This window comes from Gordionus sp. m RMFG-2023, chromosome 2 (assembly GCF_954871325.1).
Source record: "Gordionus sp. m RMFG-2023 chromosome 2, tfGorSpeb1-WG-v2, whole genome shotgun sequence".
Lineage (NCBI taxonomy): Eukaryota > Metazoa > Nematomorpha > Gordioida > Chordodea > Parachordodidae > Gordionus > Gordionus sp. m RMFG-2023.
This window is the reverse complement of record NC_088776.1, coordinates 22974090-22996727: the sequence shown is the minus strand read 5'-3', so window position 1 is coordinate 22996727 and position 22638 is coordinate 22974090. Positions and strand designations below refer to the sequence as shown.

General features: G+C 28.6%; 1 protein-coding gene across 7 annotated transcripts in view; it reads right to left on the bottom strand.

Annotated features, from left to right (window-relative positions):
* Positions 1 to 257: 257 nt before the first annotated feature.
* LOC135923629 (uncharacterized) overlaps positions 258 to 22638 on the bottom strand; it is a 41190-nt gene continuing 18809 nt past the window's right edge. Inside the window, exons 8-10 of one of the 7 annotated variants that reach the window (XM_065458478.1) lie at positions 20546 to 20688; positions 11293 to 11412; positions 258 to 409 (exon numbers count right to left, since the gene is read on the bottom strand). In XM_065458478.1, the coding sequence (XP_065314550.1) occupies positions 392 to 409; positions 11293 to 11412; positions 20546 to 20688 (281 nt within the window). In that variant the 3' untranslated portion in view covers positions 258 to 391. Of the gene's footprint in view, positions 410 to 10510; positions 11413 to 18160; positions 18370 to 20541; positions 20689 to 22638 lie in introns of those variants that run through there. The other 6 variants (XM_065458481.1, XM_065458480.1, XM_065458479.1 and 3 more) reach the window with 6 other exon arrangements.

Here is a 22638-nt window from a genome sequence, read left to right as displayed (position 1 = left end):
AAACCATGTAGGATATCTATTAAATAATAGTATACCTTTCGGTCAAAATTTTATATTAACATTTTTTTTATATATATATCATTTTAATGTGACATTTTTTTATTCACTTTGTATTTAAAAGAATCGGTGAAAATTTTATATTAGCATTATCAATTTGTATGAGTCATTTTTTTTATTATTGTTTAAAAAAAAAGATATACAAAGAGATAAAACAAAATGTAATTGATTTTAGAAAATAAATATGTAATATATCAGATAATAAAATTTAAATTATGATTTAAAATAAAATGATAATCAATGAAAAATGTGTAATAATCTATATTATAATTTTCCGATGTCCTCACTACGTCATCGTGACGTCATGTCATCGCTACGTCATGTCATCGCTACATCATGTCATCGGTACATACTTATTTTTATTTTTTTATTGATTTTATTTTATTTTTTTTATAGAAAATATTTTTATCAGAGACCTGCAGAGGTACCATTTGCACGGCCCGGCCCGGCCCGGCCAGGTTTTAAATTTTTTAAGCCCGGCCCGGATTTAAAAATTTAAGGCCCGGCCCGGATATTTTTTAAAAAAAAACTTAAGGCCCGGCTCGGAATTTTTTAAAATTATATTCGACCTGGTATATACAAAAATTCACCTATAAGGTATTTTACCATATTTTTCAGCGAGTATTATGGCTTATTATTTAAAAAATACATGTAAAAGCTAATATTTTGAGAATATTATATTGAATTTATAAAAATTATAAAACTGTTATTTATAAAAATGGATATTTTGAGCATATATTATATTTTATATTGCATTTATAAAAATAAAACTAATATTCATAAAAATGGTAATAATATTTGTCATATACTATATTTTATATTACATTTAAAAAAAATAAAACTAATATTTATTTTATAAAAATGGAAAATATTTTGAGAATATAATATATTGTATTTAATTTACTATTTAATTTATAAAATAAAAATAAATCGCTATTTAAAAAAATGCATGTATAATAAATAGTATTTTGAAAATATAATCTAATTGCACAATATTATTATAATTTATTTTATAATATAAATTTTTAACAAAAGAAGATAATTGTATTATATAATATTGTAAAAAAAAATAATGAAAAATGTTGGATTAAAAACTTTCATGACTCAAGGTAAATATAATAAATGCAATAAATATTTGACAGTTTGCAAAGTAAAAAACCAGCATGATTGACGAAACCCTATACTCAAGAAAGATATTAAAAATTCACAAATTATCATGAAGAAAGAGAAGCATATCTACCTTTTCAGGTTGAAGATTACTTCTTCTTTCTTCAAGAATTCTCCCAGTAGTGGAAAAATTCCGCTCACAGCTTGCACTTAAAGCAGGAATTGCCAATTTTGCTAAAATTGGAAATTCGATTTGATGAGCCGCCCACCACTCTAACAAATTATCCACCTTAAATGTTTTATCTATTATTTATGTAATTATAATATTCATCATCGGGTATTGACATATTACCAGAATTACATCGCCCCATTTGTCATAAAACGATTCAGTTTGTTTAACAACAGTCGTAATTTGACTGGTCCATGGTATTTCATTTACTTCCTGAGCCTCTTGTAATTTAATATAATCTTTTATATAGTTTTCCGTCATTTTGCGATCTGTCCCTGACTACATACGTAATTGCTTGAATTTGGGACAGAGAAAAAGAGAAATAAAATGATACTTGTGTAAAACAAATTTTTCAATTAAAAATTGCTTTATATTAAGTAAAATCAATTTTATTTCTCCTTTTCGTTATGAAAGGTATTACAAACTTTAAGAAGTGATATTCCTTTATTTGATTGTTTTGGTAAAATATATTCTAATAATTTAGATATGAATTATAAAAAAATATATTAATAATACTTGAATATTGGGGCTTATTTAAGATATTCCTTTATTTGATTGTTTTGGTAAAATATGTTGTAAAAATTTAGATATGAATTATAAAAAAATATATTAATACTTTGAATAAATTGCAGGAAATTAATAATTAGATCGATCTGTGGGTTGTTAGGTAGTGTTAACTATCACCCAATATTATATTAATCATAACTATAATATAATATAATCTTATAACCATTAACTCATAATGTAAAAATTTTTATAAAAAATATTAAGGCCCGGCCCGGATATATTTTAAAAAAAATTTTTTAGGCCCGGCCCGGATATGTTTAAAAAATTTAAAATACGGCCTTGCCCTGCCTGGGCCGGGCCGGGCTTAGGGCCGGGCCTGCAGGTCTCTGATTTTTATAGAACATTCTCTTATTTATCAAGTATAATATTTATCAAAATTATATTGGGATTTTTTGGTACGTACTTATTTTTATTTTTATTTTATTTTTATTTTTTATTGATTTTATTTTATTTTTTTTATAGAAAATATTTTTATAGAACATTCTCTTATTTATCAAGTATAATATTTCTCAAAATTATATTGGGATTTTTTAATTCTTATGTTATTATTTTTATAAAGTAATATATTTTACCTGTAGAATAATTGGTAAATTAGATATTTCCTCTTCATTAATTATAAATTTAATATCTCTGGGCTTGGTTTCAAAATTATTAGGGAAGGTGGGTTAGAGAAATTCTTTTTAAATATTAAGATCTTGGATGCTTGGATATTTTATCCATATATTGTAGGCTTGAACCTATATTGGGATTTTTTAATGTTAAAGGTTAGTCTTGGATGCTTGAATATTTTTTCCAGATATTGTAGGCTTGAACCTATATTGGGATTTTTTAATGTTAAATGTTAGTCTTATGTTATAAATTTAATATCTCTGGGCTTGGTTTCAAAATTATTAGGGAAGGTGGGCTTGAGAAAATCTTTTTAAATATTAAGATCTTGGATGCTTGGATATTTTATCCAGATATTGTAGGCTTGAACCTATATTGGGATTTTTTAATGTTAAAGGTTAGTCTTGGATGCTTGGATATTTTTTCCAGATATTGTAGGCTTGAACCTAGATTGGGATTTTTTAGTGTTAAATGTTAGTCTTATGTTAATATTTTTATAAAGATATATATTTTAACTTAAAGAATAGTTTTCAGTAACATACAAAATGTATACTGATTATGCTATGACAACATATGTATCCTTACTAAAGATATCATACATTCATTATTTTAACAACAGTCTTTAATATGGGATATATCTAAATTTAAAAAATACTAAAATTCTCTTTTCCTTTCTTTCCCTTTTAATTTCTTTTATTACCTTCCCCTTTCTCATCATTTCCCTTTCCTATCTTCACTTTTTAATTTTCTTTATCTTTACCTTTACCTTCCTTTTCCTTTTAATTTCCCTATTTTCTTTCCCTTTAATTTTCTCTTATTTCCCTACCTAGGCTACACACTTTAGGCGAAAGCTGGGCTTATCAAAAAATAATGTCATTCATAAAATATTTAGAAATTTAACTATCTCCGGGTTTGGGAAAAAGTTTTAAAACTTAATATGGGATGGACTGGGCTTGAAAAATATTCCTCAAGATTTATATTTGCTTGCACCTGACTTGGGAATATCTTATACAAATTATTATGGGCCGGGCTAGGAAAAAATTTTCAAAATTATTATGGGTTGAGCTAGGCTTGAGAATTTTTTTATAAATTATAAGGTCTTGAACGCTTGGAAATTTTTTCCAAATATTATGAGCTTGGACCTGGCTTGAAATTTTTTAATGTTAAATGTTAGTCTTATGTAACCAGTATTATATTTACAAAGAATTTTGGTATTGGGTACAAGCTCATTTAAATATATTTTGACTCAAATAATAGTTTCCACTCTTAGTCCTAATGGGTTGGACTCAATCTCATTGCTTGGACTTGACATAAATGGGGAGGGGGGGGTTTAAAAATTATATAAATTGGATATGATTTTTAAATAAAAGTTAACATCTTAAAAAAACGAATAAAATTCTTATTCTCCGTCATTTTTGACGGGCTATCTACTAGTTATCTTTGATAAAACATGGAATTAACACCATTCCAACATGGAGGCCAATCTAGGTCCTAACTTTGCGTAAGTACTATCTCAAAATTTGATCTTGATTTTGCAATGTACATTTATTCTATTTCATGCCTTTATCGATTATAATTCTCTTACGATGGATGCTTTGAACAATTCCACATATATGACTGAATTTGTCAAGCTGGATTTCCCATTAGTAGCGATGACAGCGCCTACATAGGGAAATTGCAGAATTTCTTCAACACCAGCAAGATCTCCAACTGAGAAAAGGCCGCTTTATTTCTCCGAAGTCTTCCTGATGACGAATTCGATAATATTGGGGCAATTTGCACTGAGGTAGACTTCCAGGACACAATCGCCCTGCTTGGTAAATTCAAGTTACAACATCCATCGAAGACCGACGCTAAACTATCATTATTTTATGCTGCAACTCAAGGCAAGGATGAGACATTCTCGGCTTTCACGCGCGTAGTACGATTCAATATAAAATGTAAATTTAATAGCATTCAGAGAATTATTGAGAAAGTGAGAGTATCTTCGTATTCCAAAGATGTCAGGAAAGCGGTCAAGAGCTCTATGACCATAGAAGACATTTATAATCTAGGTCTAGAAGACACCGCGGACCCAAGTGGCATCAAGGGCGAGATGAAATTGTTACATTTGAATGAATCACCTGGTGTACAAGAGGTTAATCACATGGGCAGAGTCAAAAATAGTTACGTAACAACAAAACCCATTCAGGACACTCACGCACATGGTAAATCTCTTATCAAGCAACCCCAGTTCATCAATGACAATCGCCCCGCACAGCATTTCGATGAGCGTTACGATTTAGACTGCGACTATTGACTTCACAAACGATTTGATGAACGTTATGATATACGCTACGACAACGACCGCGACAAACGATTCAACGGACGCTACGACAACGACCGCAACAAATTATTCAACGGACAGCACAGCAACTTCCACGACAATCGTTTTGATCAAAGCTACGATAATTGTCACTATAATTGCAACCGTTTTGATAATCGCAACGATAACTACTACGACGATCGATACAACAATAGCGTGTACAACGCCATGGCAATCGCCACGACTCTCATTGTGACCATCATCAAAGCCCTGATCGACGGGATGACTGCTATAGAGGTGATAACTGAATCAACTTCGTCGTGGTCAGCACAGACACACAACCCTCAAAATATTAATAGTTTTCCGAAATATTCGTCGAGGCCCAACCAGTACAAAAATGACAATAATACTTACAATAGATCTTCTGATTACAAAGATCGTGATTTTCAATTGAATACGAACCATGCTATGAACATGAAATCGTAAGCCGAATTTCTTTGGAAGGTGGAATGTTAAATAATAATGATTATACCTTTCGGTCAAAATTTTATATTAACATTTTTTTATATATATCATTTTAATGTGACATTTTTTTATTCACTTCGTATTTAAATTTAATCGGTGAAAATTTTATTTTAACATTTTTTTATACATCAATTTGTATGAGTTATTTTTTTTATTATTGTTAAAAAAAAGATATATAAAGAGAAAAAAAAAATGTAATTGATCTTTGAAAATAAATATGTAATATATCAGATAATAAAATTTAAATTATGATTTAAAAATAAAATGATAATCAATGAAAAATGTGTAATAATTATCTATGATAAAACATGGAATTAATACTATTCCAACAATATCGTTGTATTAACAAATTTAAAAGATATTGAAATAGTTGAAATAATATTTCCATCCTACAAGAAATATTATTTTTAAAAGAGGCAGAATTTTTGGGCATAGAAGTTTTGAAAATGAATAAAGATTTTCAACTTATGAATTATACCGATTAACAGATCAGAAGTTATGATTTTCTACCACAACATATCTTTTATGTCGGCCAAATATCATTTAGTTGATATGGTAAAAGCTGAAAATGAAAAAATTAAAATTATATCCCAAAGTTCTATAATAAAATATTAAGCGATAAACTCTAAGATCCTGATAATTTATGTGATAACATACGGCCTGCACTGCATGTTCAGCAAAGTTGCCGAAGTTTTGATTGTCATGAAAATAAAGAAATTGTTAGTAGTTGTCATCTGTCAACCATGATAAATCATCACAGAATGGAATAGGAGATTGGTGATATCCAATAAATTAACGAATGATGTGAAGAAATAATTCATCGGGGGTATTCTGGTGAAAATGTAATATATCAATTTTTGGTATTGTAGGTTGCCCGGGTATATTGATATTGTAAATATAGCAAAATGTGTTCTAAGTGATAGAAAGAAAACCTGAACCAAAGATAGATTATGAGATAGAAAATGATGAGAGATAAAGTCAAAATCATGATTTACAATCGAAAGAGAAAATACCTAAATCAGCTAAAATATGGTTCAATTATTCTGACTCATAAAAGTTCATTGGAAGTTACAGAAATAGTTGTAGCAAGAAGGTATGGCTATGGATACTACATTACGTTGTTCATCAAGAAACCGTAAATTAACAAAGAAGCTTATTGAGAAAATTTAACTTATGTTTAGAGGAAATGTAATAAATATTATTTAAAAAACAAAAGAACATTCTAGAAATTGATTATTATTTGAAAAATATGTAATATATTAATTTTTAAAAAAAATTTAAACAAAGCATATTTATTATTCTAATAAAGAATATAATGAAATAAACGGTAAATAGAGGTCTGCACGGGTTGTCCGAAGTCCCACCCGACTTGATAAATAATATAAATATCCTGAATAATCATTTTAATTCATAATGTCAATTAAAATTATGCGTCATTTTTTTAATCTAACACATTACATCATTAAAATGTCAATCAGAATAACATGTCATTTTAATAACCGTTTACCAAACTATTTTGTTATATTTTTGTGATTAGAATATATTTATCTAATATCCATATTAAATAGCCTCAAATTTTCAATATTAAAAATAGTTTACCAAATCATAAATTGAAACTTAACAAAAGACTTTCCTAATGTGTTTTAGCCCTTAAATTCGTGGTCATCCCTGCTTCCTCGGCTAGCAGTTAAAGAACCCTTTCAGCAGTTGATAGGGCTTTTCAAGATATTAGGTCTTGTTTAATTAGTGGCACTCGACTCCTCATTATTTATATATCACAGTATTCACGATGTGATAGATACTATTGATAATGATATATCTATATCATACACATTTTATATATTCTCAATAATTTTTAAAATCGATTGTATTTAACCTTTTTTTACTATCTAAACTGAATAAAAGGTATATGTTTCCAATAACTTTTTAATTGTTTTTTGGATATCATAATATTCACACTCAAATTTAAAATAACTTAGTCGGTTTCGGGTCGGATTGAAAAATTTGAATTCAGGTTAGGAGCTCGCACAAATTTTTTTTATATAATTTGAGCTTGAACCGCCTAAAAATCACTTTGCAGATTTCTAGGGGTAAATAATGTTTAAACAAACATCAATTGTTTTTTAATAAAAAATATTTTACGTAAAAAATATTAATTTTTAAATTTAATAAATATTTAATTCCTAAAATTTTAAATATTTTTTAGGATTTCTTTTCTTTAGAAATCAATTTATTTAGATGAAAATATGATATATATTTGATTTTATAATAATTTCGATAAAACAATAGGTAAAATATACAATCCTTCGACTTCGAAGATGATATTTTTTTAGAATATAAAACAGTAAATTAAAATTATTAATATAAATTCATTAAAAGGGATTACCTAATTAATTGGCTGTCCGCGATAACCCAACTCCAGATATTGTTGCATATGTTGTAAAATTTTGTAAAATCATATTGAATGAATCCACGAAAGAGCTCAATAATATTGGTAATAATTTCATCCCGTGAATTAGGTCGAGGAGTAATTGCTCGAAATTTATTTTTGAATGCACCCAAAAAAAATTTCTATGGGATTGAGCTGGTGTGAATTTGACGGTAGGTATTCATTTATCTTTGTTGGCATCGATAAAATGGGATTTACAAATAGATGCAATATCCATTACAATAATTGCATCAGGTGGCAAGATATTAATAAGCTGTCACATGGAATCTCGGGATTTACTATTATAAGCTCCCTCTATAATTTTATTGTGAATTACTACTCTTTTCAGATCTATTTATGATTATTGAAGGTCAACGGTCCGATCCTATCGGTCTCAAACCGGGACTGGACCAGATATATCTTTTTATAGACCATAGTCCGGATAGGTTTTCTATTTTCTACTATCCGGACCAGTGGCGTAGCTACGGGGGTGGTTTTCGGGTTTGGACCCCTCCCAGAGCAAAATTTTTTTTGAGATTATACGTTCAAAAGACTTAAAAGTGATTTTACATGAATTATATTTTTCTAGTTTTGATGTTTGTGGAAGGATATTATATTACTATTGAAATTATTCTGGATAGTATTATTATAAAGTCATTGAGAATATACTAAATTATAATAACATATTATTGATGCATTTAAAAAATATATTTATTATATATTATTGAAGATATGGTTATGATTTGTAAGATAAACCCGGCCGAAGGCCGGGCAAAAGGGCCGAAGCTTCCCCCCAGATTTTATATGTATGGACCCCCTCTAAGGAAAATTCCTAGCTACGCCACTGATCCGGACTATCTTTTATTAATATTTAAGTTTGCTTTTCTATTCAATTATATAATTTATACTTAATTTTTTTGTATATTTTATTTGTGTTATTTTTCTAAAGGAGTTATTTTAGTTTTTGTGAATTTTTAGTTGATTTTTATTTTGCAATATGAAAACAATAAGTTTGTCAATGAAGTATTTTACTTATAGTCCCAATAAACAAAAATTAAATTAGGTAAACAAAAATATTTTTAAAATAAAAATAATAAAAGACCGGTTCTAGACCGATTTTTATTTAGGACCGCGGTGGATTTATTTTTTTTAAAGACCGTGGTCCGGTCCGATCCAAGTTTATTGGCCTGGTCCAGCCCAAAAACCGAACCGTGACCTTCACTATCCATAATGATAATATCCTTGCTGCTATTATCCATTCTGCATTCAAATTGAATTGGGCATGGATGAGCAGGCACAAAAAGAATTTTAAAATAAATCATTTTTATAAGAAAACAATTTACTAACACAAAAATATTTATAATTACACCAAAATACCCTCCAAAGATTTAGAAGATATTTTTGGATTTAATAAAATTGATTATCAGGAAGATAATATAATAGACAATTTTTAACAAACATTAAATATATTTGTCAATTTTTTAGAAAATTTAATGCTGTTAAAAGCAAATAAATGATTATAAATACTTTTGATGCATCAATTTCTTTGGTTTAAAAAATATAGACAAAAAAATATGATTTTGTTTTATGTGCTTTTATTATAAAAATTAATATCAAAGGAGCTCGGCGCATTTTTTTTTAATTTGGATCGAGAGCTAGCTCCTTTTTTTAAAAAAAGTAGCGGGAGCTCTTCTTTTGAAATGATAGAAGCAAGAGTAGAAGCTAGCTCCTTTTAAAAAGGAAGTAAACAGCTTTGCTTAGGTCCATACGCATGGATTTGGTGGGGGTGGGGCTGGGGATAATTTTAAAAAATTTAAAATTATTTTAAGAGTTATTTAAAATATCGCATGTTTCAGAAATTTATTTGTATTAGTGACTATATGAAAATTTCTAATACACAAATTCAAATATAAATGAATGAGAAAAAATATAATTAAGAAGCATGTTATAAATTTATAATGTTAAATTTAATCTTTAGGATTCAGTTAATTTTATAATGATTTCATTAGTACCTGGTATCAACTCCATATGTATATCAAGAAGAGCTAAACCCTTCAATTTATTTTTAGAGGCAGTTCTAACTCAATATTTAATCCAGAAAAATATTTTGCAAGCCTTCTATTAGCTAAATTAAATTTTTGTTTTTAATGATTTATTATATTATTTACGGTCAGAGGGAAAAGATTCAAATTAATGCTCTAAGGAAATGATGACACGCAAGTGCAATCCAAATTTAAGAATTTCCCCAAATGATTGTAGTGAGATCAAGTTAAATCATATTTTGAAAATAGTTAGGAAAGTTGGTTGTGTATGTGAGCTGATTATCAAACATAGGTTATGGTAAGCCAAACAAGTCAAAGATTTTTAACCGTGTTCGGAGTTTGGGATCAATTCTTACATTCTATTATTAATTTTTAATAAATTCCGTGCTTCAATTTTTAATATAAATTACTAAGAAACTATGACTAATAATTGATTTTTTACAATATTTTTATAATCTTAGTTTGGCTATGCATCAATTAGAAATACATTTGAGAAAAAAGATTTTTTATTTGGCAGGATGAAACATAGTAAGACCCAAACATTTGTAAATAAATATTTCAGTTATATCACAAAATCATACTAACCGTATAATACATGTAATTTAGTACAATTGAGAAATCGCAACATCCTTTCGATTTATCAACAAGTTAGGTATAGAAATATCGGACATATAATACTGCAAAATAAGCTGGTTCGGAAGTGTTATGAAACTGATGGCAAATAGCATAAATAGGAACAATAGGAAATAATTTAAGATATTTTGGGAACAAGTGTAACACCACCTCATAAACTCATGTTTAGTCGGAGATCTACTTAGAATCAAAGTAAAACTATAAATTACTTCTTATATTAACTAACTAATATTCGAAAAATCATATAAGATTGGAAATAAAATGACTAAAATTAATAAATAAAATAGCATAATATAATCATTGAATAATTAATATAATAAAAGATACAATAAAAATTACAGAATTATGAGCATGTAACGAGTGAGTGTTTTGATAGCCTTGCAACCTTCCTTATTGTTTTATTGTATTTTAAACTTTATTACTGTTATGGAGTAGTTAATTCGATAATGATTAAATTTTTTAAAAATAAATACCTAAAGAGGAAGGGTTTTAGAGCCGCCCTTGATAGCGTAATTGTTATGGGTAACAAGGTTTGTTGGCATCCTCGTAAAAGCCAGACATAAATAAAATCTACCAAAATAAGGGTCTTATTCATATAAGGTGAAACGATGTCTAAATATTCAATAATTATGTTTTAGTAAAGGAAACTTATTGATGTTGATACTGCTGAAGATTATACATATAAATGATAAAATGTGATTTTTTTATTTATTGTAAAAATTATTCTTTTGTGACTAAATCGTTTTTGCTAATTTGCAATATTTTTTCTGACCCAATCGACATAATTAATCACTTTGGTGTATACGCCTGGTCTATCTTTCTTTCCACATCCAATTCCCCATGATACGATGCCTACCAAATCCCAGCGTTTTTCGCCTTCGTCTAAACAGGCTAATGGACCGCCACTGTCTGCCTTTAATATAAAATATATTAAAAATATTAAATTATATCTCAATATTGTTATATCTTCGGAGGGGCCCATGGCATTAACTTAAGGGATTATGGCCAATCACGCTAACGCTTTATTTTACTTACTAACCTATTTTTTTTAAATTAAAGCCAAGTTATTGTGGAGAATTCTTGTTAACTAGTCTGATCCTTATAAACTTCTTAATTGAAAATTATGTTCTTTCGAAAAATGTTAAAGCATAGAGCTAGATAGCTGAAATGGCAAAATCTAATTAATATTAAAAAAAATTATAACACAAAAATTTATTAAAAAATTGGTAATATAATACAAGTGCGGATAGGACATAATAATAAAAAATTTTCTTTTAATATGGGCTTATGAGATGTTTTACAGTATTACAGTGTCTATATGAGAGGTGGGCAGGAGCCATTTGTGTTTATAGGCTCCGGTAGGTAAAATATTTTAAGGGTTAGCAGGTTAAATCTAGGTATGTTTTTATAAAACGTATATATGAATACATATAAATATATTTAGTATTTTCAAAAATGTCCTATATTAGTTGTATGAGATAATTTTATAAATTAAATATTATTCAAAAAAACAGCGCCCAGTGCACCCATATAAGGTATTAAATACTCTTTTCATTTTTGGAAAAGTTAGCCAAAAAAATATTTTACCATTGAAATCAATGCTGTTTTTAACTATTATCATTGCTAAAGAGTCAATTTTTAGAAAATATTTTAGGAGTGGGCAAATTAAAATTTAACCGTATACTGATTATACGTTTTTGCCCCTCATTCAATGATGAAAATATATAAACTATTTATAGAAAGAATCCTCAACCTCTCATTATCGCTCTTTAATTGGCACCTTGCCCAGTTACCTGCTAAATTAGGTAGTATCGACATGATTCCTTTAGAACTATTATACTTATCTTTATTTATTTCAAATCGCATCCTCAATTTAGAGATCTCATCATTTATAACGCCCAATGATGATTTTTAACAGCAGCAATCTAACGTTGGAATCAACTTATCCCAGACCCCAACCGAATCTAACAAATTTACTATTGAACCCCTAATTAAGAACCTACAAAATAGCCTTAATCTAACTGATAAACGATGTACAATTATTACTATCCAACGATAAATACGTAGAGGACGAATGGCTCGCAAACCTTAGATAATCTCTTAACCATTGAACAACTGAAATTTAATATAGGATATAGACTTGGATGCTCACTTACACAACCACACCATGCCACCAATGTATACCCGTGCATCCTAACGCCTGACACAGCCTTAACTGCACCAGTAGTCAAGGTTGACATCTCCGTCATAAAGCAATCAACAAAATCATTCATAACGCAAGGCAAAAATCATCCTCGAACCTTCTAACCTTTCATTACAGGATGGCCTCAGACCCGACGGTTTAACCTGCACCCCTGGTCCAACGACAAATTCCTTATTTGGTACGCAACCAGCGTCTCTTCCTTTCTTTCCTCAATTAATTCTAACCCTCTAACTACCGGGGAAAATAAAAAAATTAATAAATATTCAAAATTCAATAATTTTATATTTCAGCCAATAGTCCAACTTACGCCAATTTTTCCCAATCAACATACCTTTTTTAAAAAATTTTATAGCGGAAAATATTTAAAATAACAAACGAATACCGCGAATCTATATTTCTCAGACAAAAACTTCAACTTGAAACCTTTAAACATAATTATACTTGTTTTTTAGGAACATACTCATTACTAAATTAAGCTCTTTTGAGCCTTCGATACTTATATATATATATTTTTTTTTATTTAGTAAATTTATATATTTTTACAAATAGTTAGTTTTTATAATTTTTAATATTTATATGATGTGTAATATTTTTATTAATAATCAATATTTATTTTTAAAAAATATATATTATATTCAAAATTTAAATATAAATCTATATTAAAATAGAGAGAAAAATATTTAAAAAATATACTAATATATTAAAAAATTTAAAAAAAACGAATAAAAAAATTAAAAAGGAGAATGCTAAGTGAATGATTCGGGCCAAGAATTTTTAAACATTAAATAATTGGACCGAATTATTGTGAGTAATGATTTTCTTAGTTAATAAAAAGGAGAAATATAAGTTTTTTTCCCTTAAAGATTTCGAAACAGTTTTTAAAAGATTCAAAGCGGCTTGCTTAAAGGAGCAGGATGATGTAGCTACATTGTGGACAAAGTGGTAATCACTCATCAGGTAGGTTATTTTTGGCATTTTAAGGGGATCTATGCAAGTAAAATTCCAGATCAAGGGTTTTCCTGATACAAAGGTGACTATAGTTATACCAGCAGGGTGTTTTTTTTATCTATGCAGAATATGGGTTCAAAGAATGAACGGGAGATTTGTCTTATTGAGAAATTTAGCAATAAGTGTGTTTATTTTGTTGTGTAGATTAATTTTTGATATGAATTTGCAATGAATCGTATGGCGCCCAAAACGCCTGCGCTGATTATTTATTTCAAGTGTATTGGTTTAAAAATGGTATGCCCAAGCGCAAACTGATTGCATGACGAAAAGAGTCGAAATTAAACGTTCTAAGGAGGGATTTGTATTGATAACCATCTCTCAAGTTGAGGTAAGCGAAAAAACAAGATAACAATCCTATCCTAGATCCCAGTCTTTTTGCTTTGATGTATCTGGTTGAGGTGTATTTGGCAAGGCATTTATGTTCCAGCAATTTACTTCGTCCTTCAAACTATCATTATCAATCGAAATGATTTGGAAAATAATGTGTTTTACTGATTTTGTAGAAGATATGAAAGAAATAAGAGTAATCATTATCACAGATCTCAGTCCTAAGCCTCCCGATTTGCGTAAGAGTTGTCTAAAGCTATGAGTTAGAATCTAATTAACTCTTGCATTATTCTTATAATGTTTTGTTCGTATTCACTTAAAAGAGATTCAAATGCGAAATCATCTGATGTTTTTAAACAATATTGAATTTGTGGAATTAAAATGGCATTTTTGAGGATAAAATAAACTTGATAGATGAATAATTTATTTAAAACGGGTAGTTTGAGGAATAATGATTGTAGATAATTATTTGAAAATATGAAAACTTCTTCTGTATCTCCTAACGGAGCTCTTATTATAGTAAAATCTCGCAGGGGTAAATTATCTAATGAGGAGTTAGTAGGATGTGGGGATAGATAAATTTCTTATTTTTTGATATTTAAGAATAAATTGAGTTGATCAAAATATGATGTTACTATAACTTAGGCAATAGCTAAATGTGGACTAATTCGACTATGTCTTCAGGCGCATGTCGAAGGCGTTTTAATTTATATTAGTTTCTTTCAAATTTAAGCACGCTGCTATCTTTTTAAGAAAACCCCCAAGGCCAAAGTGATAATTTTCGGCTAAAAACTTAGTTTAGCCGATTTTTTAGGTAGCTAGAAATAGGCTTAAATGGCTAAAAATATTGTAATTCAACTATACAAATAAAATGTTTAAAAGTGTAATAAAAAAGGGGTCTTAAATAATTCTACCTGCTAAAGGCCCCCAGCCGATTAAATAATGAAATCGTTACCTAAGTAAGGAAAGGGTGCCGTAGCTGAGATGGGTATCAGATAATGTTTTTGAGAAGGCATCAATCACATTACTTCTATTAATTGAAAAAGCAATGATATATGTTCATGTTTTACAATATATTCTGGTTACTACTGCGGCTTCACAGTTTCCTTTCACTCTGACCCAAGTTGGTAAGGGGTTAAATTTGAAGCTATAGCCGATTTAATGCGAGTACAAATAGTTTTTGAAATAGCTCGACGGTAGAAGATTCCAACAGCTATTGGACGTATACTTGGTTTTCAGCTGGTACAATTAATCAAGCACCCAAGATTTCTAGGGCAAGACTATGTCAATTTCCTATTGATAATTAAATTAAAATTTTTATTAATGAATTGAGTAAAAATTCAGAAGTGTCCAAATCCATGAAGTCAGTAACAAATGATAGCAGGCGCTAAGACTTCTGCCGAGGATATATTTAAACTTGTATATTTATTATAGGCAGTATTGGTGGTGGGAGGGGGGGGGGTTGAGATATTATGAGTCAAGATGTTTTTCTAAAAGTTAACTTCTCGTGTTTATGCTGTCATTTTGCCAACAAATTTTCATTGCAAAAGCTTGGAGGCTATTATGTATTAGTTTGTGTGAGGAGTTACTTGAAGATTTATTGGCAGGATGTGGTCATAAGTTTTCAAAATTAATGTCAAAATTTTCAATTCTTCATAATGGACTTGCAAAGTGGGGTTGAATTACCCTTTGGAGTATTTGATAATACTAAAGTTGGGAAAAAGAAAAAAATTTCCAATTTTGATCTTCTAGGTTTTGTATAATTTTGCTATGGGATTTGATGTAGACAGGTAAATTAGTTTAAAAGCAGCTTTTGAGATTTGTGTTGTGTAATAATAGGCATAAAGTTGGATGTTAAAAATTTGAGACAATCTAAGTCAGAAATAGGCTAATTTTAATATGTGGCAATTCCCTGGTTGAGTCAACTTGTTGAGTATCAAATAACTGGTAATCATTTGAAAATGAAATCAAATCAATGTCAATAGAGTAATAAAAGGACTAATAATTAGCTATTTAGAAAACTACCATGGATTAAATTATATCGTTTTCTTACATTTTAAAATTATCACTAAATATATAATCAATAACAATTTATTACTTTTAAATAATAATTACAAATTTATTATATTTTCTCCAAACATTTTTAAGTTAGATTTCCTCAATAAACCTCTTTGTGAGTTTACGGTTTATTGATGAACAGCTTAATGTAGTATTTGTATTATTTCTGTTACTTCCGATCAACTTTCATGAGTCGGAATAATTAAACGATCTCTTAGCTGATCTGCGTGTTTCTGCAATGTTCTTTCGGGAATTTCAAAAATATAAATATATAACCCTGTCCTTTCTTTAATAACTCTCTTTCACCAACCTTTGGTGTTCTCATTATTCAACCACATAGGTGCGAAATTTCGAATTCTCTCCCTTTCAAATGTAAATCATGATTTTGACTTTGTCTTTCATTTGTCTTTTTAATTTCATGTTCTATATTCGGTCTTATTCAGTCTAAACTAGTTTTCAATTGTCTTCCAAACATAATCTCTTCCCGTAGATCTATGTTCCTTCAATCTATAGGTTGTTAAAACCTTTATCAAAGCTTCTTCTAGATCAGAAATCGAGACTCTCGTTGCGTAAATTCAACCTTTTAAAGTTCGTATTGTACGCTCAACTTATCCATTAGTTTTAGGATGATAGGGTGTCTAACGTATATTATTTAATTCACAGTACCGACGGAATTCCCAAATATGAATTGTGGTCCATTGTCTGACGCTATGTTCTTAGGTATTCCAAACTTAGCAAACCATTTTTTTAATAGCTTAATCATAGCCTCATCAGAGGTATTCTGCAATAGATCAACTACTAGCCATTTGGAATAGGAATTGGCACCAATTAGCCAATATCGCGAATCCATTGGTTCAACAAAATCAATATGGATTAGCTCCCAAGATTCCTTACCTATAGTCCAAGAATACAGAGATAATTCTTGAACTCAAAGATTTTTCTGGCATCAAGAGCATATTTTGATAAAATATTCTATATCAATATCCCATCTGGGCCACCAACAATACAATCTAAAAATAGATTTCAATACATTTTCCCAAGTATTGAACCATTCCTAACACTGCGTTTCTAAATTTATTAGGAATAACCAACCTCCCATTTCATTCTATAATATCACGATCAGCAAAAAGCTCTTCCAGTCGATTATATAAATTAACAATTTCTTTATCTTTATGATGATCAAAGTTTTGCCAACTTTGCTGAATATGCATTTATTTTTTTAATATTAAATTTTGCTTCGACTTTTTTCGTAGAATATTTTCTGACAATTGCATGTCATCCAAATTAATACTTCGAATCTCCAAAGCATGTTTAGAATCTTGAATCTCTTCCATGTCTAATATCAGAAGCCTTGATAATGCGTCGACAATTACATTTTTACTACCAGGTCTATATTCTATAAAATCATAAGATGCTATCTTCCGGCCCAACGTGTCAACGATTATTAGAATTTTAGGTAGATCGCGTTTCTCCCCAAATAATCGTTCTAATGGTTTGTGTTAAAAATTCTCTATCATAAATAAATGAAATTTTTCAATACTAAATAAAAGTGCTTGAGCTTCTTTAACAATCGGAGCGTAGTGTTTCTCTGATTCTAATAAAGTACGTGACCCTAACGAAATAGGTTTTATCCTTCAGTGTACTAATTGGTGTAACAACATAGCCCCTAATCCTGAATCAGATGCATCGCATTTCAAAATTATTGGCGCCTGCGCGTTATAAGGAATTACAATAATTTTTTAACCTCATCGAAGGAATTTTGTTCATCTTTCGTCTACAACCAAATTACTTTCACTCTCGTTAATCTATGTAATAGGGCTGCTTTACTATGTAGATTACTAGTAAAACGTACTTCACAAGTCTTAGAAAAGATCAGTGTTGTATATTCTTGGGTTTTGGGGAATTTCGGCACCTTTTCTGGATTAGGATATATACCGAATTTATCAATAATTACCCCTAAAAATAATACCGATTTTTGTAAAAATCTAAATATCGTCAATTTTGCCTTTAGACCAACCATCTGTAATCTTTCTAACACGATTCACAATTTTTTTTATGTGCTACTCATCGTTTCGACTAGAAATAATTACGTCATCTAGGTAGATACCAGTCATTTGGCAATTACCAATTCATCCATATAGAAAAAGGTTACCCCAGTTGTGTTGATTATTACCATATGTAGGGGTCCATGATTCAATCCTAAAGTTGACTTGGGACTTCAATTTAGGAATGCCAGTCAAGTTATGATTAAACAAGTGGACTATTCGGTCAACGCTAATTGATAAAAAAAATGTGATGTGTTAATTTTAAAATATAATAAAACGATATAATTTAATTCGTGATAGTTTTCTAAATAACTAATTATTAGTCGTTTTATTAGTGGTGCGAGGTGACGACTCCTTAAATGGAGAAAATAATTCCTTAAATGGAGATTCAGAAAATTTGGCAGATAAAAGAAAATTGGCGGACTTATCTACTATTAAATTTGATGAATTCGATGGAGATAGTTCGATATATCGTTATTTTTCTCAATGGGAGATTAGTTTTCCGTTAAAATACGTAATACTGAATGCCAATATAAAGATATATTTTTAACATGTTTTGGTAATAAGAATATTGAGTTGGTGGACCTCTTGTTATCCTGATTCGATTGAAACTTTATATTTTAAGGAAATTATGTCAATATTTTTACATTAATTAAACAGACGTCAACAACTTTTGCTTCTAGATTTGATATCGTTAGACTACGGAGAACAACTGAAACCATAACTGAATTTGCATATAAAATTAGAACAATTGGCAATCGTTGTCAATATCTTAATGATATTGAAGAGAGTTTACTTGATCAGTTTATGGTTGTCATGAAAATGCCGGGATTGAAAAGAGATCTTAGGACTCTATATTTCGACGGTCTTGATAGAGAAACAATGTCCGGCATTTCCCTGCCAACCATAAACTGATCACGTAATGATATCGACAACGCTTGCCAATTGTTCTAATTTTATATGCAAATTCAGTTATGGTTCCAGTTGTTTTATGTAGTCTAATGAAATCAAATCTAGAAGCAAAATTTGTTGACGTACATATTGACTTAATTTCCTTAAATGATAAAGTTTCAATCGAATCAGGATAACAAGAATGGTCAACCAACTCAATATTCTTATTGCCGAGACATGTTTAAAATATATCTTTATATTTACATTCAGTAGGGCTTACATATTTTAACCAAAAACTAGCCTCCCATTGAGAAAAAAAACGATATATCGAAATTTCTCTATCGAATTTACCAAATTTAATAGTCGATAAGTCCGCCAATTTTCTTTTATCTGCCATATTTTATGAATTTCCATTAAAAAAATTATTTTCCCCATTTAAGGAATGCCACCTGTCACCATTAATAAAACGATTAATAATTAGCTATTTAGAAATCTACCAAGGACTAAATCATATCGTTTTATTATATTTTATAATAAATACAAATTTATTACAACTAGAAAATTTATTACAACTAGGTTACATAAGATATTTTAATAGGTATTAGTCAACAATTTTATCATCTTATTTTAAGAAGATGACATAATTTCATTGGTTTTGTAGTAAAAATAATAGTACTATTATCGGATTCCAGAATAAATTATCAACTTTAATTTTTAATATGTTTCTATGCAGGATAAGGGTTTTGCATATGATTAATATACATAATCAGTGGCGTTACTAGACTTTACAATCTCAGGGGGTTACCCTTTTTTTTAGCTAACATTATCTAAAATTACCTTTAGATAACATTATCTATAATTACCTTCTTTATTTTAGTGGTATAAAAAAATTCCAAATTTTAGAGGCTCTTCAATTTTTCAGGAAGCTAGAGCTCATGTGCCCCCCCCCCAGTCTCTAGTATGCTACTGTACTCAATAACTTAATTGATCTCTAATTTTGTTGTTTCAAAAATATTGTACTATAATCATGAAATAAAATATAAATTATCTGCTGATTTTGGATTTTAGCTATATTTTAAAAGTTATCAATTATATGAAATGATAGGTTTGTTGTCTCAAAAATATCATTGTAATATAATCATGATATGATAATATAAGTTATCGCTGATTTTGTAATTATAGTTATATACTTTAAAAGTTATCGAATATATGAAAAATGTATTCTAAAAGCATGAACCTTTATCATAATAATGTGAAAGTATTGTTGTAGCTAAAATAAAAATTTAAGTTACTTATCTATATAACTAGTACTTTAAATAAAATATTAAAATAAAATTAAGCTTTCGATTTACCTTCATGACTAGATTGAAACATGTCATAAATAAAAATCTTAAAATCATTCAATAATAAAAAATACCTTTTAACCATTATATGATAATTTACAAAGTATATTTATTGTTTCTATTCGGCAAAATATAGCACATTCTTAGTAAATTAAAATGAAATAAACCCACCACACAAGCGTCTTTATTGACTTCACCGCCGGCACATAACATGTTAGATGACAATCTATGGTTCATATAATCTTTGCTGTTACAGTGATCGAAGTCTAAAATAGCCAGATTTAATTCATTGAGAACAGATTCTTTTCCTTTACCTTTGATAACAATAAGTAGAAATTAATTTGAAAGCAATTTTAAATTGAAATTAACAAGTATTTGTAATAACATTACCTTTTTTAGAGCATATAAATGATGATTTTATTTTTTATTTTAAAAATATTATAAATAAGGACAGGTTAGGCGTTACATTTATAAGCGTTAAAAAAATCACAGATTTTGAAAATTTTGCATTTGTTGATCTGCTTTAAATCAACAGAAAACGTCAATTTTCAAACTGATCCCTTTATTTTTATAGATTTTATATAATGATTGTATATATAAATTGGATGCATGCAGCGAAAATTTTAGGGCGAAATAAATTATTGCGAATGCATTACCGCGAATGTCGATTACCGCAAAAAGTTGTTATAGCAAATGCATTAGCGCGAATATAATATGGCGAAAGTGTTATTGCGAATGTATTATAGCCATTGCATTACAGCAAATATATTACCCCGAAGTATTATCGCAAATGCATTGCAGCAAATGTATTACCGCGTAATCATTATAGCGAATGCATTCTCGCGAAAAGATTAGAGCGAATACTTTATCGCGAATGTATTATCGCGAACATTATCGTGAATGTATCTCAGATGACTATAGAGCTAGAAAAAAAAATCATTAAAAATTTTAAATATTTTTTAAAATTGATAAAATGTCATATTTTGTCATTTTTATATAAATTATTTATATACAAATGGTGTATTATAACAATAAAACTTAGTATATAAAAATGAAATAATAATATTAATTATCCTATAGGAGACTTAAAAAACCAATAGAATTTGCAAGCCCCGGATTTAAGGCTTGTTATGGGAAAAATTCACCTTTACTAGAATCAGTCTTGAGAAAAATCTATAAAATATTAAAAATATTTATTAATGTAAAATTTAAATACAACAATTATTTTCAGGCTGAGAAAAATCTATAAAATTTAAAATATTTATTAATGTAAAATTCAAATACAACAATTATTTTCAGGCTTATGATAATTTTGACAAAAATTGTGCTTACCTTTGGTCTCTACTATTGGATGAAAGTTTATCATGAGATCAAAAATTTAAATTATTCATCGAGTGGCTAAAATAACGTGGCGTTTTGAAATCTTTACAACTGAAATGCGTTATTAGTTTTTTTATGAAATTTTATATTCTGTTGTGTATCTCAATATTCTCAAAATATATATTTAAAATTTTATCTCGGTTTTCGGAAAATTAAGATAAAAAAAATGTAGTCTGACCTCGCCTTTTTAAAAGTTTCTCCTAAATTATAAATTAAAACACAAAATATTTTGGTATTATCAAACAAATCTCATTATTAAATGCTATTAACAATTAGGCCTACCAAATTGTCTATTCGAATCGAATAATAGAGATTCGTATTCATACATATAATAAAATCATTATTCGATTCGATTAGTTGAATATTCAATTCGATTCGAAAATTTTTCTAAAGCTTATAAAAAAGAAATTATATTTTGCAAAAAAAATTATAAACAGATGTGGATGTTTTAAAATGACACTTTTAAGGATTCTCTAAACTAATTGTCATTAGCATATCAAAATTTACAGAAAATAAACGAAATAAATCCCAATGATTTCATATAACGTTTTCCAAACAAATTGATCAAAAACACCCGATTTTTGAATTAAGAAAAATTTATAAAAATATCTAAATTATTTCATCAATCTAATATTAAAATTTTATTAAAATTTTTAAAAATGTACATTGATTTCATTTTATAATCATCAAAATATAATACAGAAAAAATATAATTATGCTAGATCCGAATTTGACAATAACCAATTTTCAAGCATAAAGTCTTTCTAATGGTTTCTTCCTTATTCATTATTATATTTATACCTATTGAGAATAACCTCTCACATGAAACCGAAGATCCCTGAATGGATAATATATCCGTTGCCATTTTCGACAACACGAGAAAA